At 51.4% G+C, this 15,825-nt stretch overlaps 1 protein-coding gene across 1 annotated transcript in view; it reads right to left on the minus strand.

Moving 5' to 3' along the window:
- Positions 1 to 15,825, minus strand: part of DNAJB11 (DnaJ heat shock protein family (Hsp40) member B11) — a gene marked incomplete in the record, with an annotated part of 406,113 nt that overhangs the window by 94,622 nt on the left and 295,666 nt on the right. Inside the window, 2 exon segments of the mRNA XM_030209526.1 lie at positions 2,915 to 2,972; positions 3,068 to 3,150. Of these exon segments, the coding sequence (XP_030065386.1) occupies positions 2,915 to 2,972; positions 3,068 to 3,150 (141 nt within the window).

The following is a 15,825-nucleotide window of genomic DNA, read 5'->3' on the forward strand; positions in this document are numbered from 1 at the left end:
TGTGATGGGAGCTGAAAGACTGAGCTCCCGGAGGACAATTTGGAGGCAGGGAGGCCAAATTCAGGGCGTATCCGCACCGCACTATTTGGAGAACCCACTGGTCGGAGGTTATGAGAGGCCACCTTTGGTGAAAAAATTTTAACCTCCCTCCGACCGGCAGATCGTCCGGTACGGACACTTGTAGGGCGGCTATGTTCCCGTGGATCCAGTCAAAAGCCCGTCCCCGGCTTTTGCTGTGGAGGCGCAGGGGGCTGCTTAGGCGCACGCTGTTGACGAGAACGAGCGCGCTGGGGCTGTCCCTGTGCCTGACGAGGCCTTCGGGCCGGCTGGTTGTACCTACGCTTCGCAAAGAATAGGGTGCAGCCTGCCGGGCCCGGGAAAAACGTCCACCTGTGGAGGTGGATGCTGAAGGCGCCCGGTGGGAGAGCTTGTCGAGAGCGGTTTCCCGCTGATGCAGTTGGTCCACCATCTGCTCGACCTTCTCACCGAAAATGTTATCCCCCCGGCAAGGGACGTCAGCCAGTCTCTGCTGGGTGCGGTTGTCCAGGTCAGAGGCACGCAGCCATGAGAGCCTGCGCATCACTATACCTTGGGCCGCAGCACGAGATGCCACGTCACAGGTGTCAAAAATACCCCTGGACAGGAACTTTCTGCACGCCTTCAGCTGCCTGACCACCTCCTGATAAGGCCTGGACTGCTCCGGCGGGAGCTTATCGACCAGGTCTGCCAGCTGTTGCACATTGGTCCGCATGTGGATGCTCATATAGAGCAGGTATGACTGGATGCGGGTCACGAGCATGGAGGATTGGTAGGCCTTCCTCCCAAACGAGTCCAGAGTGCGAGACTCCCGCCCCGGGGGCGCCGAGGCGGTATCCCTCGAACTCCGTGCCCTCTTGAGAGCAGAATCCACGACCGCTGAGTCATGGGGCAATTGGGGCTGCATGAGCTCTGGGTCAGAGTGGATCCTGTACTGGGACTCTGCTTTCTTGGGAATGGTGGGGTTAGTTAATGGTCGCACCCAGTTCCGGAGCAGCGTCTCCTTCAGGACATTGTGCAGCGGCACCGTGGACTCTCTAGGTGGTGATGGATAGTCGAGGACCTCGAGCATCTCGGCCCTCGGCTCTTCCACAGAGACCACGGGGAAGGGAATGCTAATAGACATATCCCGCACAAAGGAGGCAAAGGAGAGACTCTCAGGAGGTGAGAGCTTCCTCTCCGGTGAAGGCGTGGGGTCCGAGGGAAGGCCCGTAGACTCCTCTGAGGAGAAATATCTAGGGTCCTCCTCTTCCCCCCACGAGTCCTCATCCTCGGTATCGGACATTAGCTCATGTAGCTGAGTCCTGAACCGGGCCCGGCTCGACGTCGAGGCACCAAGGTCTCGGTGTCGTCGAGCGGTGGACTCCCGCGCCGGCGGGGACGGAGCTCCCTCCATCGACGTCGACGGGGACTCCACCTGCTTGGCAGTCGAGACCGGCACCGCAAGCGGCGGCGGTGTCGACAGCCCCGGCGCCGGGCTAGAGCTCGCCGGCGCCACAGTCATCGGCGCCGGCACAGCCTGGCGTATCAGCCCTTCCAGGATCCCCGGAAGGATGGCTCTGAGGCACTCGTCCAGGCCCGCTGCCGGGAAAGGCGGTGGGGCCGGTAAGGGTGTCGGTGCCGGAAGCTGCTGGGGGCCAGGAGACGGCACCGAGGTGCCGGAACCCCGACGCGTCGGTACCTCCACAACCGACGGAGACCTCTCCTCACGTCGATGACGCTTCGGCGTCGCCTCCTCTCCGACATCGGGATGCACCGAAGGCGACCGGTGACGACGCTTCTTTTCTTTCTTCCGATGCACGTCACCGGCGCCGGAGGGCATGGAGGAGGAGGAGGTCGATCCCCCTCGGTCTCGAGGTACCGGGTCAGACAGGGTTCGGTCCCGTGGGCCACGAGCTGAGGGCGTGACCGGGGCCGACTGCCCACGCGGCCTCTCACCCCCACTCTCACCGGAGGACCGGCGGGCCAACGGGACCTGTTCTCCTGGGGTCGCTGCCATCGGTGCCGATGTCTCGGGCATCGATACCGGTACCGAAGGGCCGGGCGTCGATACCGATGCCTTCGAGGTCGACGTCGAGGGGCCGGCGCAAGTTCCAAAAAGACGGTCCCGCAGAACTTGCCTCGCAACCTGAGTCCGTTTCCGGAGACCGAGACACAAAGAACACGACTTGAGATTGTGCTCCGGCCCGAGGCACCAAGCGTGGGTGTCGGTCTGCGAGATCGGCCGGCCGCAGCGACCACACTTTTTAAATCCACTCGGGACCTTCGAGGACATCGACGGAAAAATCGCGTCGGCGAAGTCAAAGTCGTCAATGGTGGCTAAAATCACACCACGAAAACCAAACGACCGAGCGGCCACTAGGCCGCAATGTGGCGTCCCCGCTGGAAGCGAGGGAAAAAAGGGAGCGCGTGTCCCACACGCGCAGGGTTTCTTTTTTTTTTTTTTAAAAAGAAACCGGGCGGTAACGAAAACCGAGAAACAAAATTAGAAAAAAGCACGATCAGCGTATACGCGATCGAACGATCCGGCGGCTGAACAGAGAGAGCGCAAAACACGACTCTCTCCAGGCGCGGAAAAAAAGGAACTGGCGGGAGCGGTCGCGCACGGGCGGGAAGGCGGCCGCGCATGCGCGGTGGGCGTGCCCTGCGTGCTGACCGTCCCGCGAAGCTTCTTTCCGGTTGGTGGGGGCTGCCGCGGACGTCACCCCAGTCGTGAGAACAAGCAGCCTGCTTGTCCTCGGAGAAGCGCGGGGTACAAATGTAACAAAAAAAAAAAGTCATGTCTTGGAGATGAAGGTGGATACACTGCTAATCTCAGATAAACACTGACTCTCTTACATCAGATCATTTCTGTGAGACAGTGGCATTCTACACTTACTTCTGAACCTTAATGCGGAAGCGCAGATCACCAGGTTCACCATCCAAGTGAGGTTCACCTGTAAAGACAAAGGAAGAGGAAAGGTCACCCTATACTGCATCTTCATCTACACAGAGGTAAAACCAACCCAAATAAATATAGCCTGCTACAAACCTTCCCCAATGAAGGGATACTCCATCCCATCTCGGACACCAGGCTCAATTTCTACTTCCAGAGTACGCTCTTCATTTACCAGCCTGAAATACAAACCCCCCCCCAGGAAGTTCAGATCCTTATTCATCAACCTGGGATATAGAACAGTAACAAAAAACAGCTCAGACCCTCTTACAGCAGCTCAAATTACTGCATTAAAAAAAAAAAGAAAAAGAGAGTTAACCAAGAGACAGCTCTCGCCAGACGTTCTTCATTTGAAGTTTCTGTTAGTTGAGATGTCTGTTTTAGGATTCTAATTTGGTTTGGCAGTTTCTCACAATTTCAGCTGAATGGAAATTGTTGCTCTAACGGAGGACAACTCCATACAGCCTTCATTCATAGCTACCTGGAATTTAAAAAATCTGTTTTAAAAGGCTTACCCTTTTTATTGCCATACCTGAGAAATTGTAATACTCCTTCTCTTCACAGCAGCCAGGGAGGGTACAAAAACCAGTAAATACTGTTTCATCTCTACTTTCCTGTCCTTTTTCATGATGGAGGACCTTTTCTTTTAAAAGCTTTTAAATTAAATTAATTTTTGTAATCTGCTTTGCTATCCAATAAGGAAAAATGGAATATTAAATCCAATAAACTATAACAATAAGTCTGGTCACTAGATGTCTTTACCCCTACTCCATGTTCCCTGTTCCACAGCACCTGTAGCCATCAGCCAGCCCAAGGAGCACAAAATGGACTTGGAAATCAAATCTAGGTCACCTATATAGCTGCTATAGAGCTGACCAACAAATTGCTTCTTAACTATTGCATGCACTGCTTCTCACTTGGTTAAAAAAAAACAAAAAAACAAAACAAAAGCTTCTGACATCCTCAGGAAGAGGCTTAAGTGGTCTTATTCTCGCAGCTGATGGCAAATCTTATCTCTCTATATAAAACGCACCTCCAACGTTCGAATGAAGCCTCTCTTAGCAAAGTGAAGGGGGTGAGATCGCATTGTGTCTGCCCCGCCCACGCGTCAAACGTTATGACGTCGAGGGCGGAGCAATGACACAACCAATCGCTCGGCAGCGAAGCATCAGGGAAGGAGGCGGCGCTCTCGACGTCTAGCCTTCCCTTCGCTGTGTTCCGCCTTCTTCTGACGTCAAGGATGACGTCAAAAGAAGGCGGAACACAGCGAAGGGAAACCTAGACGTCGGGAGCACCGCCTCCTTCCCTGACGCTTCGCTGCCGGAACCGCCAAGAAGGTAAATTTAAAAACAAGAAAAAAAAAAAAACACGCCTGTTGGGGGGACAGAAGAGGGTGGCCAGAAAACTACAACAATGGGAGCGGGAGGGCAGGGGAGAAACGACAGCATGGATGCGAAGGGGGGAAGAAGAGGGCGGCCCAGGCTGCCACATGGGAGAGAGAGGAGCATGGATGCGAGGGGGGGTCATGGAAGGGAGAGAGGGGACTTGCTGGAAAAGGATGAATGGAGGCGGCAGGGGACACAGGAGCATGGATGGCCATGGATTGGGAGGGCAGGGCTCAGGGAGAGAGGGCAATTGCTGGAAAGGGATGAATGGAGGGGGCAGGGGACAGAGGAGCATGGATGGGCATGGATTGGAAGGGCAGGACTCAGGGAGAGGGGAATTGCTGGAAAGGGATGAATGGAGGGGACAGATGGGCATGGATGGATATGGATTGCAGGGCAGGCCTCAGGGAAAGAGGGGAATTGCTGGATAGGGATGAATGGAGGAGCCAGGTGACAGAGAAGCATGGATGGGCATGGATTGGAAGGGCAGGACTCAGGGAGAGGGGAATTGCTGGATAGGGATGAATGGAGGGGACAGATGGCCATGGATGCATATGGATTGCAGGGCAGGCCTCAGGGAGAGAGCGGAATTGCTGGATAGGGATGAATGGAGGGGCCAGGTGACAGAGGAGCATGGATTGGACTCACACTTTCACTCTGACTCTCAAACAGTCACTCCCACATACACTCTCCCAAACATACACACTCCGAGGAAAACCTTTCTAGTGCCCGTTTCATTTGCGTCAGAAACGGGCCTTTTTTACTAGTATGAGATAATCCTGCAATGACATATTAAGTATGAAAGGAGCAATCCTGAATATTATTTTCGCAGTGCAAGCCCTAGAGAGGGACACAGGCTAGGTAGACTGAAGGCTGCTAGCTTAATTTTCCCTAAAGTCACTGAGCCCCATCAAAGCAGACACCTCCATTTATGCTAATCTCAAAAAAGATGTGGCTAAAAAAAAAAAAAAAACCTAATTCAATAAGTCAGCAAATGAATAAAATCTTTCAGTTTAAGATTCAAGTTTATTGTAAATACAGCAGGTTAGCTAAACACCTGTGATACTTGCTACTCCATGTTATAGTTTCTGAAAAGAAAAAATTTTTGAAATATGTACATGAACCCTGGATTTTATAAATGGTGTCCAAATTTGTGCATGATCCTAAGATCCGAGCACAAATAAAATAGTTAATGAGCCATTAAATCAATAATTAAATCAATAATTGGCGGGTAACAATCAATTATTGACATTAACTGGTACTAATTTACATTTGGGCAAGGATCTGGCAGTGCATGTTCTATGACCCTGATGGCGAACCTATGACACGCGTAGCCATTTTGGATGACACGCGGGTTGAAAGCCGGCAGCAGATAGAACCCAGCCTACCTGCTCTTACTGCCAGGGCCGGTCTTAGGCAGGGGCGACAGGGGCGTTGGTGGTCTTATCGCAGCTTCAGAACCCCCCTCCGAGTCGGAACCCCCCTGCTCCGCCCCACCTCGCAGCCTTGGTAACCAGCAGTCCTCTTTGTCAGAATCATCCAATTAGGAGTGCCCTTTTAGGCGCCAGACAGGCTCCCTACAACCAATCACAGCTCACTGCAGTTGTAGCTCAGCCAGGTGAAAAAACTGCCTGAGGCTCAAGGCAATTGTGATTAAATGTCGAACCTGAGTGTTGAGTTGCGAGTAACCCAGGCAGCTGCTGCTCTCTTCAGACAAATAAAGTCGGGTCAGCGGCCACTTTCTTCCTCTCTGTGATCCTGTTGCAGCCTTAGCTCAGCTGTGCTTGGACACCGACTGCTGTTCCTGCTCCACACTTGTTTGGGAAGTTCCTAAAAATACCGGTCCAGCTAAGAAATCACTTTTCATTGCTTTTATAATACTCGTTTCACTACTTGTTTGTAGCAATTCGTTATGAGAGAGGGAAAACAAAAAGGGAGAATAAATCATGGGTGCCGTTTCCCGCCATTAGAGGGTAAGTTAAATAATTAGTTTTTGGTTTATTAAATACAGTTATATATTACAATTATACATTTTTGTTATTTAAACTATAAATATCGCGAAATTATGGTTTTTTTTCTCGAAGTGACACACCACCCGAGTTATGCTCGGTTTTTTGGTGAATTTTGACACACCAATCCGCACCCAAATCCTCTTGTGCACAAACCAAAAGGGTACGTGACCATAGGTATGGGCGAGTTAGAAGTGTTCCAATGAATGATGTGTAATGTTACAGAATTTGGGGGATGTACACCCAAGCTGCATGCAAGGATTTACACCAGGTTTCAGCTGGCTAGGTCCTCACAGCCAAATTAGTGAATGAGAATCTAGGCGCTATTTTATAAAGGGAGCTCATCCCAAAGCACCATTTATAGAATAGCGCTGAATTTTTCTGGCACCATTAACTGAATCTGGCATGAAGTGTGTAAGATAACCACTTATTTACAAACTCTTTTTACTAGAAATTATCACATGAAATGAGAACATTGCAAAGCAGATTTATTATAGCATACAGCCACCTTTACTTCCCACAACATCCCCTTTCTCTAACTAATCTTCAAATGGGGGAGGGGGCCCTTGTCAACCTTCTCCTCCAAAAACTACTGGATTCAATTATGATTCAAGAGATGAGAGGTCTTGACTCTTATAACCTTTCTGTCTCCATACTCATCTGCCTACCTTGAAACCCCCACCTATTCTCCCACTCCTCCCCATCCTCCCACTCTCTTATACTACCTAAGAAACAAGCAAGTCTTAACTAGAGTTACAACTTATTTAAGAGCAAGTTTCTAGCTTACAGGGGAATAGATTGCATATAAGAATCCCAGACTGCCAAAAACAGCGAAGATACATACCTGTAGCAGGTATTCTCCGAGGACAGCAGGCTGATTGTTCTCACATGTGGATCGACATCCGCGTCAGCCCGGGATCCGGCATTTTGCAAGCAAAAAAATAAAAAAATGTTTGCCAGAGCCTTCTGGCGCGCGAACGACTTCCCGCCTGTCGCATCAGCGTTCCCGCTCAGTTTAATCAAAAAGCAAATAATAAACAAACAACAACTCCAAAGGGGAGGTGGGTGGGTTTGTGAGAACAATCAGCCTGCTGTCCTTGGAGAATACCTGCTACAGGTATGTATCTTCGCTTTTTTCGAGGACAAGTAGGCTGCTTGTTCTCACATGTGGGGTATCCCTAGCAACCAGGCTCACTCAAAACAATGAACATTGGTTAACTGGGCCTCGCAATGGCGAGGACATAACATAGATTGACCTGAAACCATAAACAACTAACTGAGAGTGCAGCCTGGAACAGAACAAAAATAGGCCTGGGGAGGTGGAGTTGGATTCTAAACCCCGAACAGATTCTGCAGCACCAACTGCCCAAATAGACTGTCGCGTCGGGTATCCTGCTGAAGGCAGTAGTGAGATGTGAATGTGTGGACTGATGACCACGTTGCAGCCTTGCAAATCTCCTCAATGGATGCTGAGTAAGTGAGCCACTGACGCAGTCATGGCTCTAACAATATGAGCCATGACATGGCCCTCTAGAGTCAGCCCAGCCTGGGCGTAGTGAAGGATATGCAACCTGCTAGCCAATTGGAGATTGTGCTTTTTCCGATGGCGACGCCTCTCCTGATGGGATCAAAAGAAACAAACAACTCGGCGGACTGTCTAAAGGGCTTTGTCCACTCCACGTAAAAGGCCAATGCTCTCTTGCAGTCCAAGGTGTGCAAACTGCTTTCACCAGGGCGGGTATGAGGATGGGGAAAGAATGTTAGCAAGACAATTGACTGGTTCAGATGGAACTCCGACACCACCTTTGGCAGGAGATTAGGGTGTGTGCGGAGGACTACTCTGTTGTGATGAAACTTGATATAAGGTGCATGCACTACCAAGGCCTGAAGCTCACTGACTCTACGAGCTGAAGTAACAGCCACCAAGAAAACGACCTTCCAGGTCAAGTACTTCAGATGGCAGGAATTCAGTGGCCCAAAAGGAGCTTTCATCAGCTGGGTGAGGACGACATTGAGATCCCATGACACTGTAGGAGGTTTGACAGGGGGCTCTGACAAAAGCAAACCTCTCATGAAGTGAACAACTAAAGGCTGTCCAGAGATAGGCTTACCCTCTACATGGCGGTGATAAGCACTAATCGCACTAAGGTGAACCCTTATGGAGTTGGTCTTGAGACCAAACTCTGACAAGTGTAGAAGGTATTCAAGCAGGGTCTATGAGGGATAAGAAAGAGGATCTAGGGCCTTGCTGTCACACCATACGGCAAACCACCTCCATTTGAAAGAGTAACACCTCTTTGTGGAATCTTTCCTAGAAACAAGCAAGACTCGGGAGACACCCTCAGAAAGACCCAAGGAGGCGAATTCTAAGCCCTCAACATCCAGGCTGAGAGAGCCAGAGACTGGAGGTTAGGGTGTAGAAGCAACCCCTCGTTCTGAGTGATGAGGGTTTGAAAACAGTCCAATTTCCACGGTTCCTCAGAGGACAACTCCAGAAGAAGAGGGAACCAGATCTGACGCGGCCAGAAGGGTGCAATCAGGATCATGGTTCTGCAGTCTTGCTCGAGTTTCAGCAAAGTCTTCCCTACTAGAAGTAGGGGAGGATACGCGTCCTCCAGACGCTAGTCTGTCGTGGGCCTGAAGCCTGGAACAGAACTGAGGGACCTTGTGATTGATCTGAGTGGCAAAAAGATCCACCGAGGGGGTGCCCCATGCTTGGAAGATCTTGCGGACTATGCCCATGTTCAGTGACCACTTGTAAGGTTGCATTATCCTGCTCAACCTGTCGGCCAGACTGTTGTTTACGCCTGCCAGATAAGTAGCTTGGAGAAACATGCCGTGACGGCGTGCCCAAAGCCACATCTGGACAGCTTCCTGACACAGAGGGCGAGAACCGGTGCCCCCCTGCTTGTTGGAGTAGTACATGGCCACCTGACTGTTTGTCTGAATTAAGATTACTTGGTTGGACAGCCGATCTCTGAAAGCCTTTAGAGTGTTCCAGATTGCTGTTAGTTCCAGAAGGTTGATCTGCAGACCTTTTTCCTGAAAGGACCAGGCTCCCTGAGTGTGGACCCCATCTACATGAGCTCCTCACCCCAGAAAAGATGCATCCGTCGTCAGCATTTTCTGAGGAACTTGGAATGGGCGCCCCATGGTCAAATTAGATCAAATTGTCCACCACTGAAGAGAATTCCAAAAGCTGGTGGACAGTTGGACTACATCCTCTAGATCCCCCGCAGCTTGGAACCACTGGGAAGCTAGGGTCCATTGAGCTTATCTCATATGTAGACGTGCCATGGACGTTACATGAACTGTGGAGGCCATGTGCCCCAGAAGTTTCAACATCTGCCGAGCTGTGACCTGCTGAGACGCTCGAACCATAGACACCAGGGACAGAAGGTTGTCCGCCCTTGCATCGGGAAGATAAGCTCGAGCTGTCAGTGTTCAACAGGGCTTCAATGAACTCCAATTTTTGGACTGGGGTGAGATGGGACTTGGGATAGTTTATGACGAACCCCAGTAGCTCTAGCACCCAAATAGTCATTCGCATGGACTCCAGAGCACCCTCCTTCGAAGTGCTCTTCACCAGCCAATCGTCAAAATAAGGAAACACATGCACTCCCAGTGTGCGTAGCGACAGTGCGACAACAGCTAAGCATTTGGTAAACACTCTGGGTGCAGATGCCAGGCCAAAAGGCAGTACACGGTACTGAAAGTGCTATGTTCCTAGCCAAAAACGAAGATAGTTCCTGTGACCTGGAAGTATCGAGATGTGGGTGTAAGCATCCTTTAAGTCCAGAGAGCATAGCCAATCGTTTTCTTGAATCATGGGAAGAAGGGTGCCCAGGGAAACCATCCTGAACTTTTCTTGGACTAGAAATTTGTTATGGGCCCTTAGCTCTAGGATGGGACGCATCACCCCTGTTTTCTTTTGCACAAGGAAGTACCTGGAATAGAATCCCAGCCCTTCTTCCCCTGCTGGAATGGGTTTGACCGAACTGGCTTTTAGAAGGCCGGAGAGTTCCTCTGCAAGTACCTGCTTGTGCTATGAACGGTAAGAATGAGCTTCCGGTGGGCAATTTGGAGGTTTGGATTCCAGATTGAGAGTGTATCCTAACCGGACTATTTGAAGAACCCAAAGGTCGGAGGTTATAAGAGGCCACCTTTGGTGAAAAAAGATTAACCTTCCCCCAACCGGCAAGTCGTCTGGTACGGACACGTTTGAGGCTATGCTGAACTAGAGCCAGTCAAAAGCCCGACCCTTGCTTTTGCTGGGGAGCCGGTGGCATTAGGCGCACGCTGTTGATGAGAATGAGTGCGCTGGGACTGAGCCTGGACAGGCTGCCGAGAAGTAGGAGTGTACCTACGCCTAGCACAGGAATAGTGAGCACTCCTCTTCCCTCCAAAAAACCTCCTAGATGAGGAGGTAGTAGCAGAAGATGCCTGGCGGGAGACAGAATCCATAGCATCATTGTGCTTCTTGAGCTGGTCAACCAGATCCTCTACTTTCTCACCAAAAAGGTTATCCCTCCCGGCAAGGAACATTCGTCACTCGCTGCTGGACCAAATGATTCAGGTCAGAGACACGCAGCCATGAGAGTCTGTGCATCACTATACCTTGGGCAGTGATCCTGGATGCTACATCAAAAGTGTTGAACATACCCCTGGCCAGGAATTATTGACACGCCTTCTGCTGCCTGACCACCTGGCAAAAAGGCTCGGCCTGCTGCGAAGGGAGTGCATCAACTAAGCTAGACAGTTGCCTCACCGAGTTCTGCAAGTGGACGCTCGTGAACAGCTGGTATGTTTGGATTTTGGCAGCGAGCATAGCGGCCTGATACGCCTTCCTCCCAAAAGAGTCCAAGCTTCTAGATTCTATGCCCTAGTACTCTTGAATCTTTTGAGAGCGGAGTCCACCATCATGGAATTGTGAGGTAGCTGAGACTTCATCAATCCAGGCTCCCCGGGGATCCAATATTGGGATTCAGTTCTTTTCGGGATCACAGGATTAGACAGAGAGAATGACCAGTTTCGCATAAGGACTTCCTTCAGTACACTATGCAAAGGAGCCGTTGCAGCCTCTCTAGACTGAGAAGGATAATCCAGGACCTCAAGCATCTCAGCCCTGGGTTCATCCTCAACCTCCACAGGGAAAGGAATAGGCCCAGCCATTTAACAGACAAAGGAGGTAAAGGATAGACTCTCCGATTGAGAATGTCTCCTTTCTGGTGGAGGGGAAGGTTCAGAAGGAATCCCACAGGACTCATCAGAAGAAAAGTACCTGGGATCCTCCTCTTCTTCCCACGAACGCTCATCTTCAGTATCGGACAAGACATCTCTCAGAGCAGTCTGAAACTGAGCCTGCCTCGATGCCGAGGAATGACGTCCTTGATGGCGGTGCTGTTGTCCCATTCTTGAAGGCCCAGTGTTGCTTTTTTCTTTTGGGTGCTGAAAAGTCGACACCCGCCCGGACTCTGGTGAAGCTTCCTCCACTGACGTCAAAGAGGAGTCGACCTGGGTGGGAGCCGACATTGATGACGCAGGCGGCACCGTGGTCAGGGACCTCACCACAGGTGAAGGACCAGATACCACTGCAGCAGACGGTACGGAAGGCGCAAGCACCCCCGACACCGAAGCAGACTGGCGCAGTAACACTTCCAGAAGCTCTGGAAGCAATGCCCTGATGTACCTAAGTAATGCCATACTGGGGAAAGACCAAAGGCCCATCGAGCCCAGCATCCTGTCCCCGACAGCGGCCAATCCAGGTCAAGGGCACCTGACAAGCTTCCCAAACATACTAACATTCTATACATGTTATTCCTGAAATTGTGGATTTTTCCCAAGTCCATTTAGTAGCGGTCTATGTCATTTAGGAAACCGTCCAAACCCTTTTTAAACTCTGCCAAGCTAACCGCAGACAAGGCTGTGGGGTCGGTAAAGGAGCCAGTAGCAGAATCTGTCGAGGCTCGGGAGCAGGTACCAGGCTGCTAGACCGACACATCGGCACCTCCTGAATAGAAGAGCAATCCTCTCAGCGCCGATGCTTGTCGGGTGACGAATCCCTCAACGACCCGGAGCTCCCGGGACCGTGTGTCGAAGGAGAACGATGATGGTGCTTCTTCGCCTTCGCTCGTCATCGAGACTCCTTGGTACCGATGAGTAAGACGTGGAATCCTCACGTCTCCTCGGGGCCGGGTCCGACGAAGGTCGGTCCCGGGGGGCCTGCATAACACGAGGCCTCGAGACAGGTGGAGACCCACTCAATGCCTCACTGCTCCCAGCACGAGTTGGTCGCTACGCAGCCATTACCTTTGCTCCCGACGTCATACACACCTCAATGTCGACGCTGCTGACCTCAGTACCGGTGTCGATGTCAAAGGACCGGACCGAGCCCCAAAAAGCTTCTCTCATTGGGCCTCTCGAGACGCTTGAGTCTGTTTCTTCATATGAAGGCACAGAGTACAAGCGGCTGGGCTATGGTCGGGCCCAAGGCACTGGATACACCAGGCGTGGGTATCGGTACCCGAGATGGTCCGGTTGCACCAAGTACAACGTTTGAAGCAGCTGGGTGTCTTAGATGACATGGAAGGAAAAACGACTAAGGCGAAATCAAAAGACGTGATCGTACCTGTTTAAAAAAGAAAGGACAGGAAAAGAAGGGAACAACCCGACCGTGCGGCTTAAACTGGCCACGTCGAAAAAGAAAGGAAATTTTAAAGGGGCACAAAAAATATAGAAAAACTACGGGAAGGTTTAAAAAAAAACAAAAAACACAGTAAATTTGTAACAAAGAAAGAAAAGAAATAAGGCAAAAGCCACACGAAGAATTCTTTCCCGGGCCAGAGAGGAGCGGGGAAGAATCTTGACCATACTTCACCGCAGAGAAAAAATAACTGAGCGGGAACGCTCACACGACGGGCGGGAAGTCGTCCGTGCATTCGCATGCCAGAAGACTCTGGCAACCTTTTTTGATTTTTTGCTTGCAAAATGTTGGATCCCGGGCCGACGCGGACATCAACCCACATGTGAGAACAAGCAGCCAGCTTGTCCTCAGAGAAAACATTTTATGTTTAGGAGTTAAGCTCACCCCTCTCACTTCCCATGTTACCAAAGTATGAAGTTGCACCCTCCACTTTTAGTATGAGGGGGGCTTAGAACCAGTTCAAGAATGTAAAACACTTCCTCCCTACTAAGGTAAAATTATGTATCATACCTGATAATTTTCTTTCCATTAATCATAGCTGATCAATCCATAGACTGGTGGGTTGTGTCCATCTACCAGCAGGTGGAGATAGAGAGCAATCCTTTTGCCTCCCTATATGTGGTCATGTGCTGCCGGAAACTCCTCAGTATGTCGATATCCAAGCTCCATCCGCAGGACTCAGCACTTAGAGAATTACACCCACAAAGGGGCACAGCTCACCACCGCCGAAACGGGGGAGGGGAATTAACCCAGCTCACCCCCACATAAGTGGGGGAGGGGAATCCGTCCAGCTCATCCCCGCGGAGCGGGGGAGGGACACCACACCCGCCGATGCGGGGGGATCTGGCTTATCCTGCAACCGTGGGAGGAGCTGACTGACCCTACCACCGCCGAAGCGGGAGGGGTACAAAGCTGCCCTACAGCCGCACGAAGCGGGAGGGAGCGCCGGCAGAATTTAGGTCTCAATCCAGCCCCGTAAAACGGAGGGGAGAGGAATGCAGCAGCTCACTGTAACACAAAATCGTCTCAACTCCTGAAGAATCCAATTGAAAAAACTTAAACACGAAGTCCTCCTGAACAGGAACTGAAGACTAAACTTGAACCTGAAATGCAACCAGAATAAAAACAGTACAGATATCTGGGCGGGGCTATGGATTGATCAGCTATGATTAATGGAAAGAAAATTATCAGGTATGATACATAATTTTACCTTCCATATCATCATGCTGATCAATCCATAGACTGGTGGGTTGTACCGAAGCAGTACTCACCCAGGGCGGGACATAGAAATCCCTGACCGCAACACTGAAGCTCCAAACCGGGCCTCCGCCCGAGCAGCCACAGTCAAGCGGTAATGCCTGGAGAAGGTATGAGCCGATGCCCAAGTTGCCGCCTTGCAAATCTCTTCCAAGGAGACGGACCCAGCCTCCGCCATCGAGGCCGCCTGAGCTCTAGTGGAGTGAGCCTTCAGCCAGATAGGCGGCACCTTCCCCGCGGCCACATAAGCCGCTGCAATGGCTTCCTTGACCCATCTTGCCACTGTAGGCTTAGCAGCCTGCAGACCCTTATGAGGACCTGCAAACAGGACAAACAGATGATCCGACTTCCGGAAATCATTGGTCACTTCCAAGTATCTGATGATGACTCGTCTCACATCTAGATATTTGAGAGCAGAGTACTCCTCTGGGTAGCCCTCCCTACGAAAGGATGGGAGACAGAGCTGCTGATTCACATGGAAGCGAGAAACAATCTTGGGCAGGAAGGAAGGCACTGTGCGAATAGACACTCCTGCCTCAGTGAACTGCAGAAAGGGCTCTCGACATGATAGTGCCTGGAGCTCGGAAACTCTTCTGGCTGAAGTGATAGCCACCAAAAAGACTGCTTTCAATGTCAGGTCTTTCAGAGATGCCCTCGACAAGTGTTCAAAAGGCGGCTTCTGCAAGGCTCTTAGCACCAGATTGAGATTCCACGCAGGTACCACTGAGTGCAGAGGAGGGCGCAGGTGATTAACTCCCTTGAGAAAGCGCACCACATCTGGCTGCGAAGCCAGGGAAGCACCCTTCAGGCGGCCCCTGAAGCAAGCCAGAGCCGCTACCTGGACTTTAAGGGAACTGAGCGACAGGCCTTTCTCCAGACCTTCTTGCAGGAACGCCAACACTGAAGAAATTGGAGCAGTGAAGGGAGAAAGGGAGCCTGCCTCACACCACGATGCAAAGGTACGCCAAACCCTGGCGTAAGCAGTAGAAGTAGAGCGCTTCCTCGTTCTCAGCATAGTGGCGATGACCTTGTCTGAGAAGCCTTTCTTCCTCAGACGCCGCCGCTCAATAGCCAGGCCGTAAGACCAAAGTGGGAGGGATCCTCCATCACCACGGGACCCTGATGCAACAGGCCCTGCTCCGCTGGCAGTCGCAGAGGTCCGTCTATTGAGAGCCTGATCAAGTCCGCATACCAGGGACATCTGGGCCAGTCCGGACCCACCAGGATTACCCGGCCCGGATGCTTTGCCACCCGGTCTAGCACCCTGCCCAACATGGGCCAGGGCGGGAACACATATAGAAGCTCCTGTGTCGGCCACTGTTGGAGAAGAGCATCTACTCCCAGAGGGTCCCATCCTCTGCTGAAAAAACGCGGCACTTGGCAATTGGCCGATGACGCCATCAGATCTTGGCTCGGCTGGCCCCAGCGCTTCGTGATGTCCAAGAACGCCTGAGCCGGTAGCTGCCACTCTCCGGGATCCAAGGTATGGCGACTGAGAAA

The sequence above is a fragment of the Microcaecilia unicolor genome, chromosome 7 (assembly GCF_901765095.1).
Source record: "Microcaecilia unicolor chromosome 7, aMicUni1.1, whole genome shotgun sequence".
NCBI classification, from domain to species: Eukaryota; Metazoa; Chordata; class Amphibia; order Gymnophiona; family Siphonopidae; genus Microcaecilia; species Microcaecilia unicolor.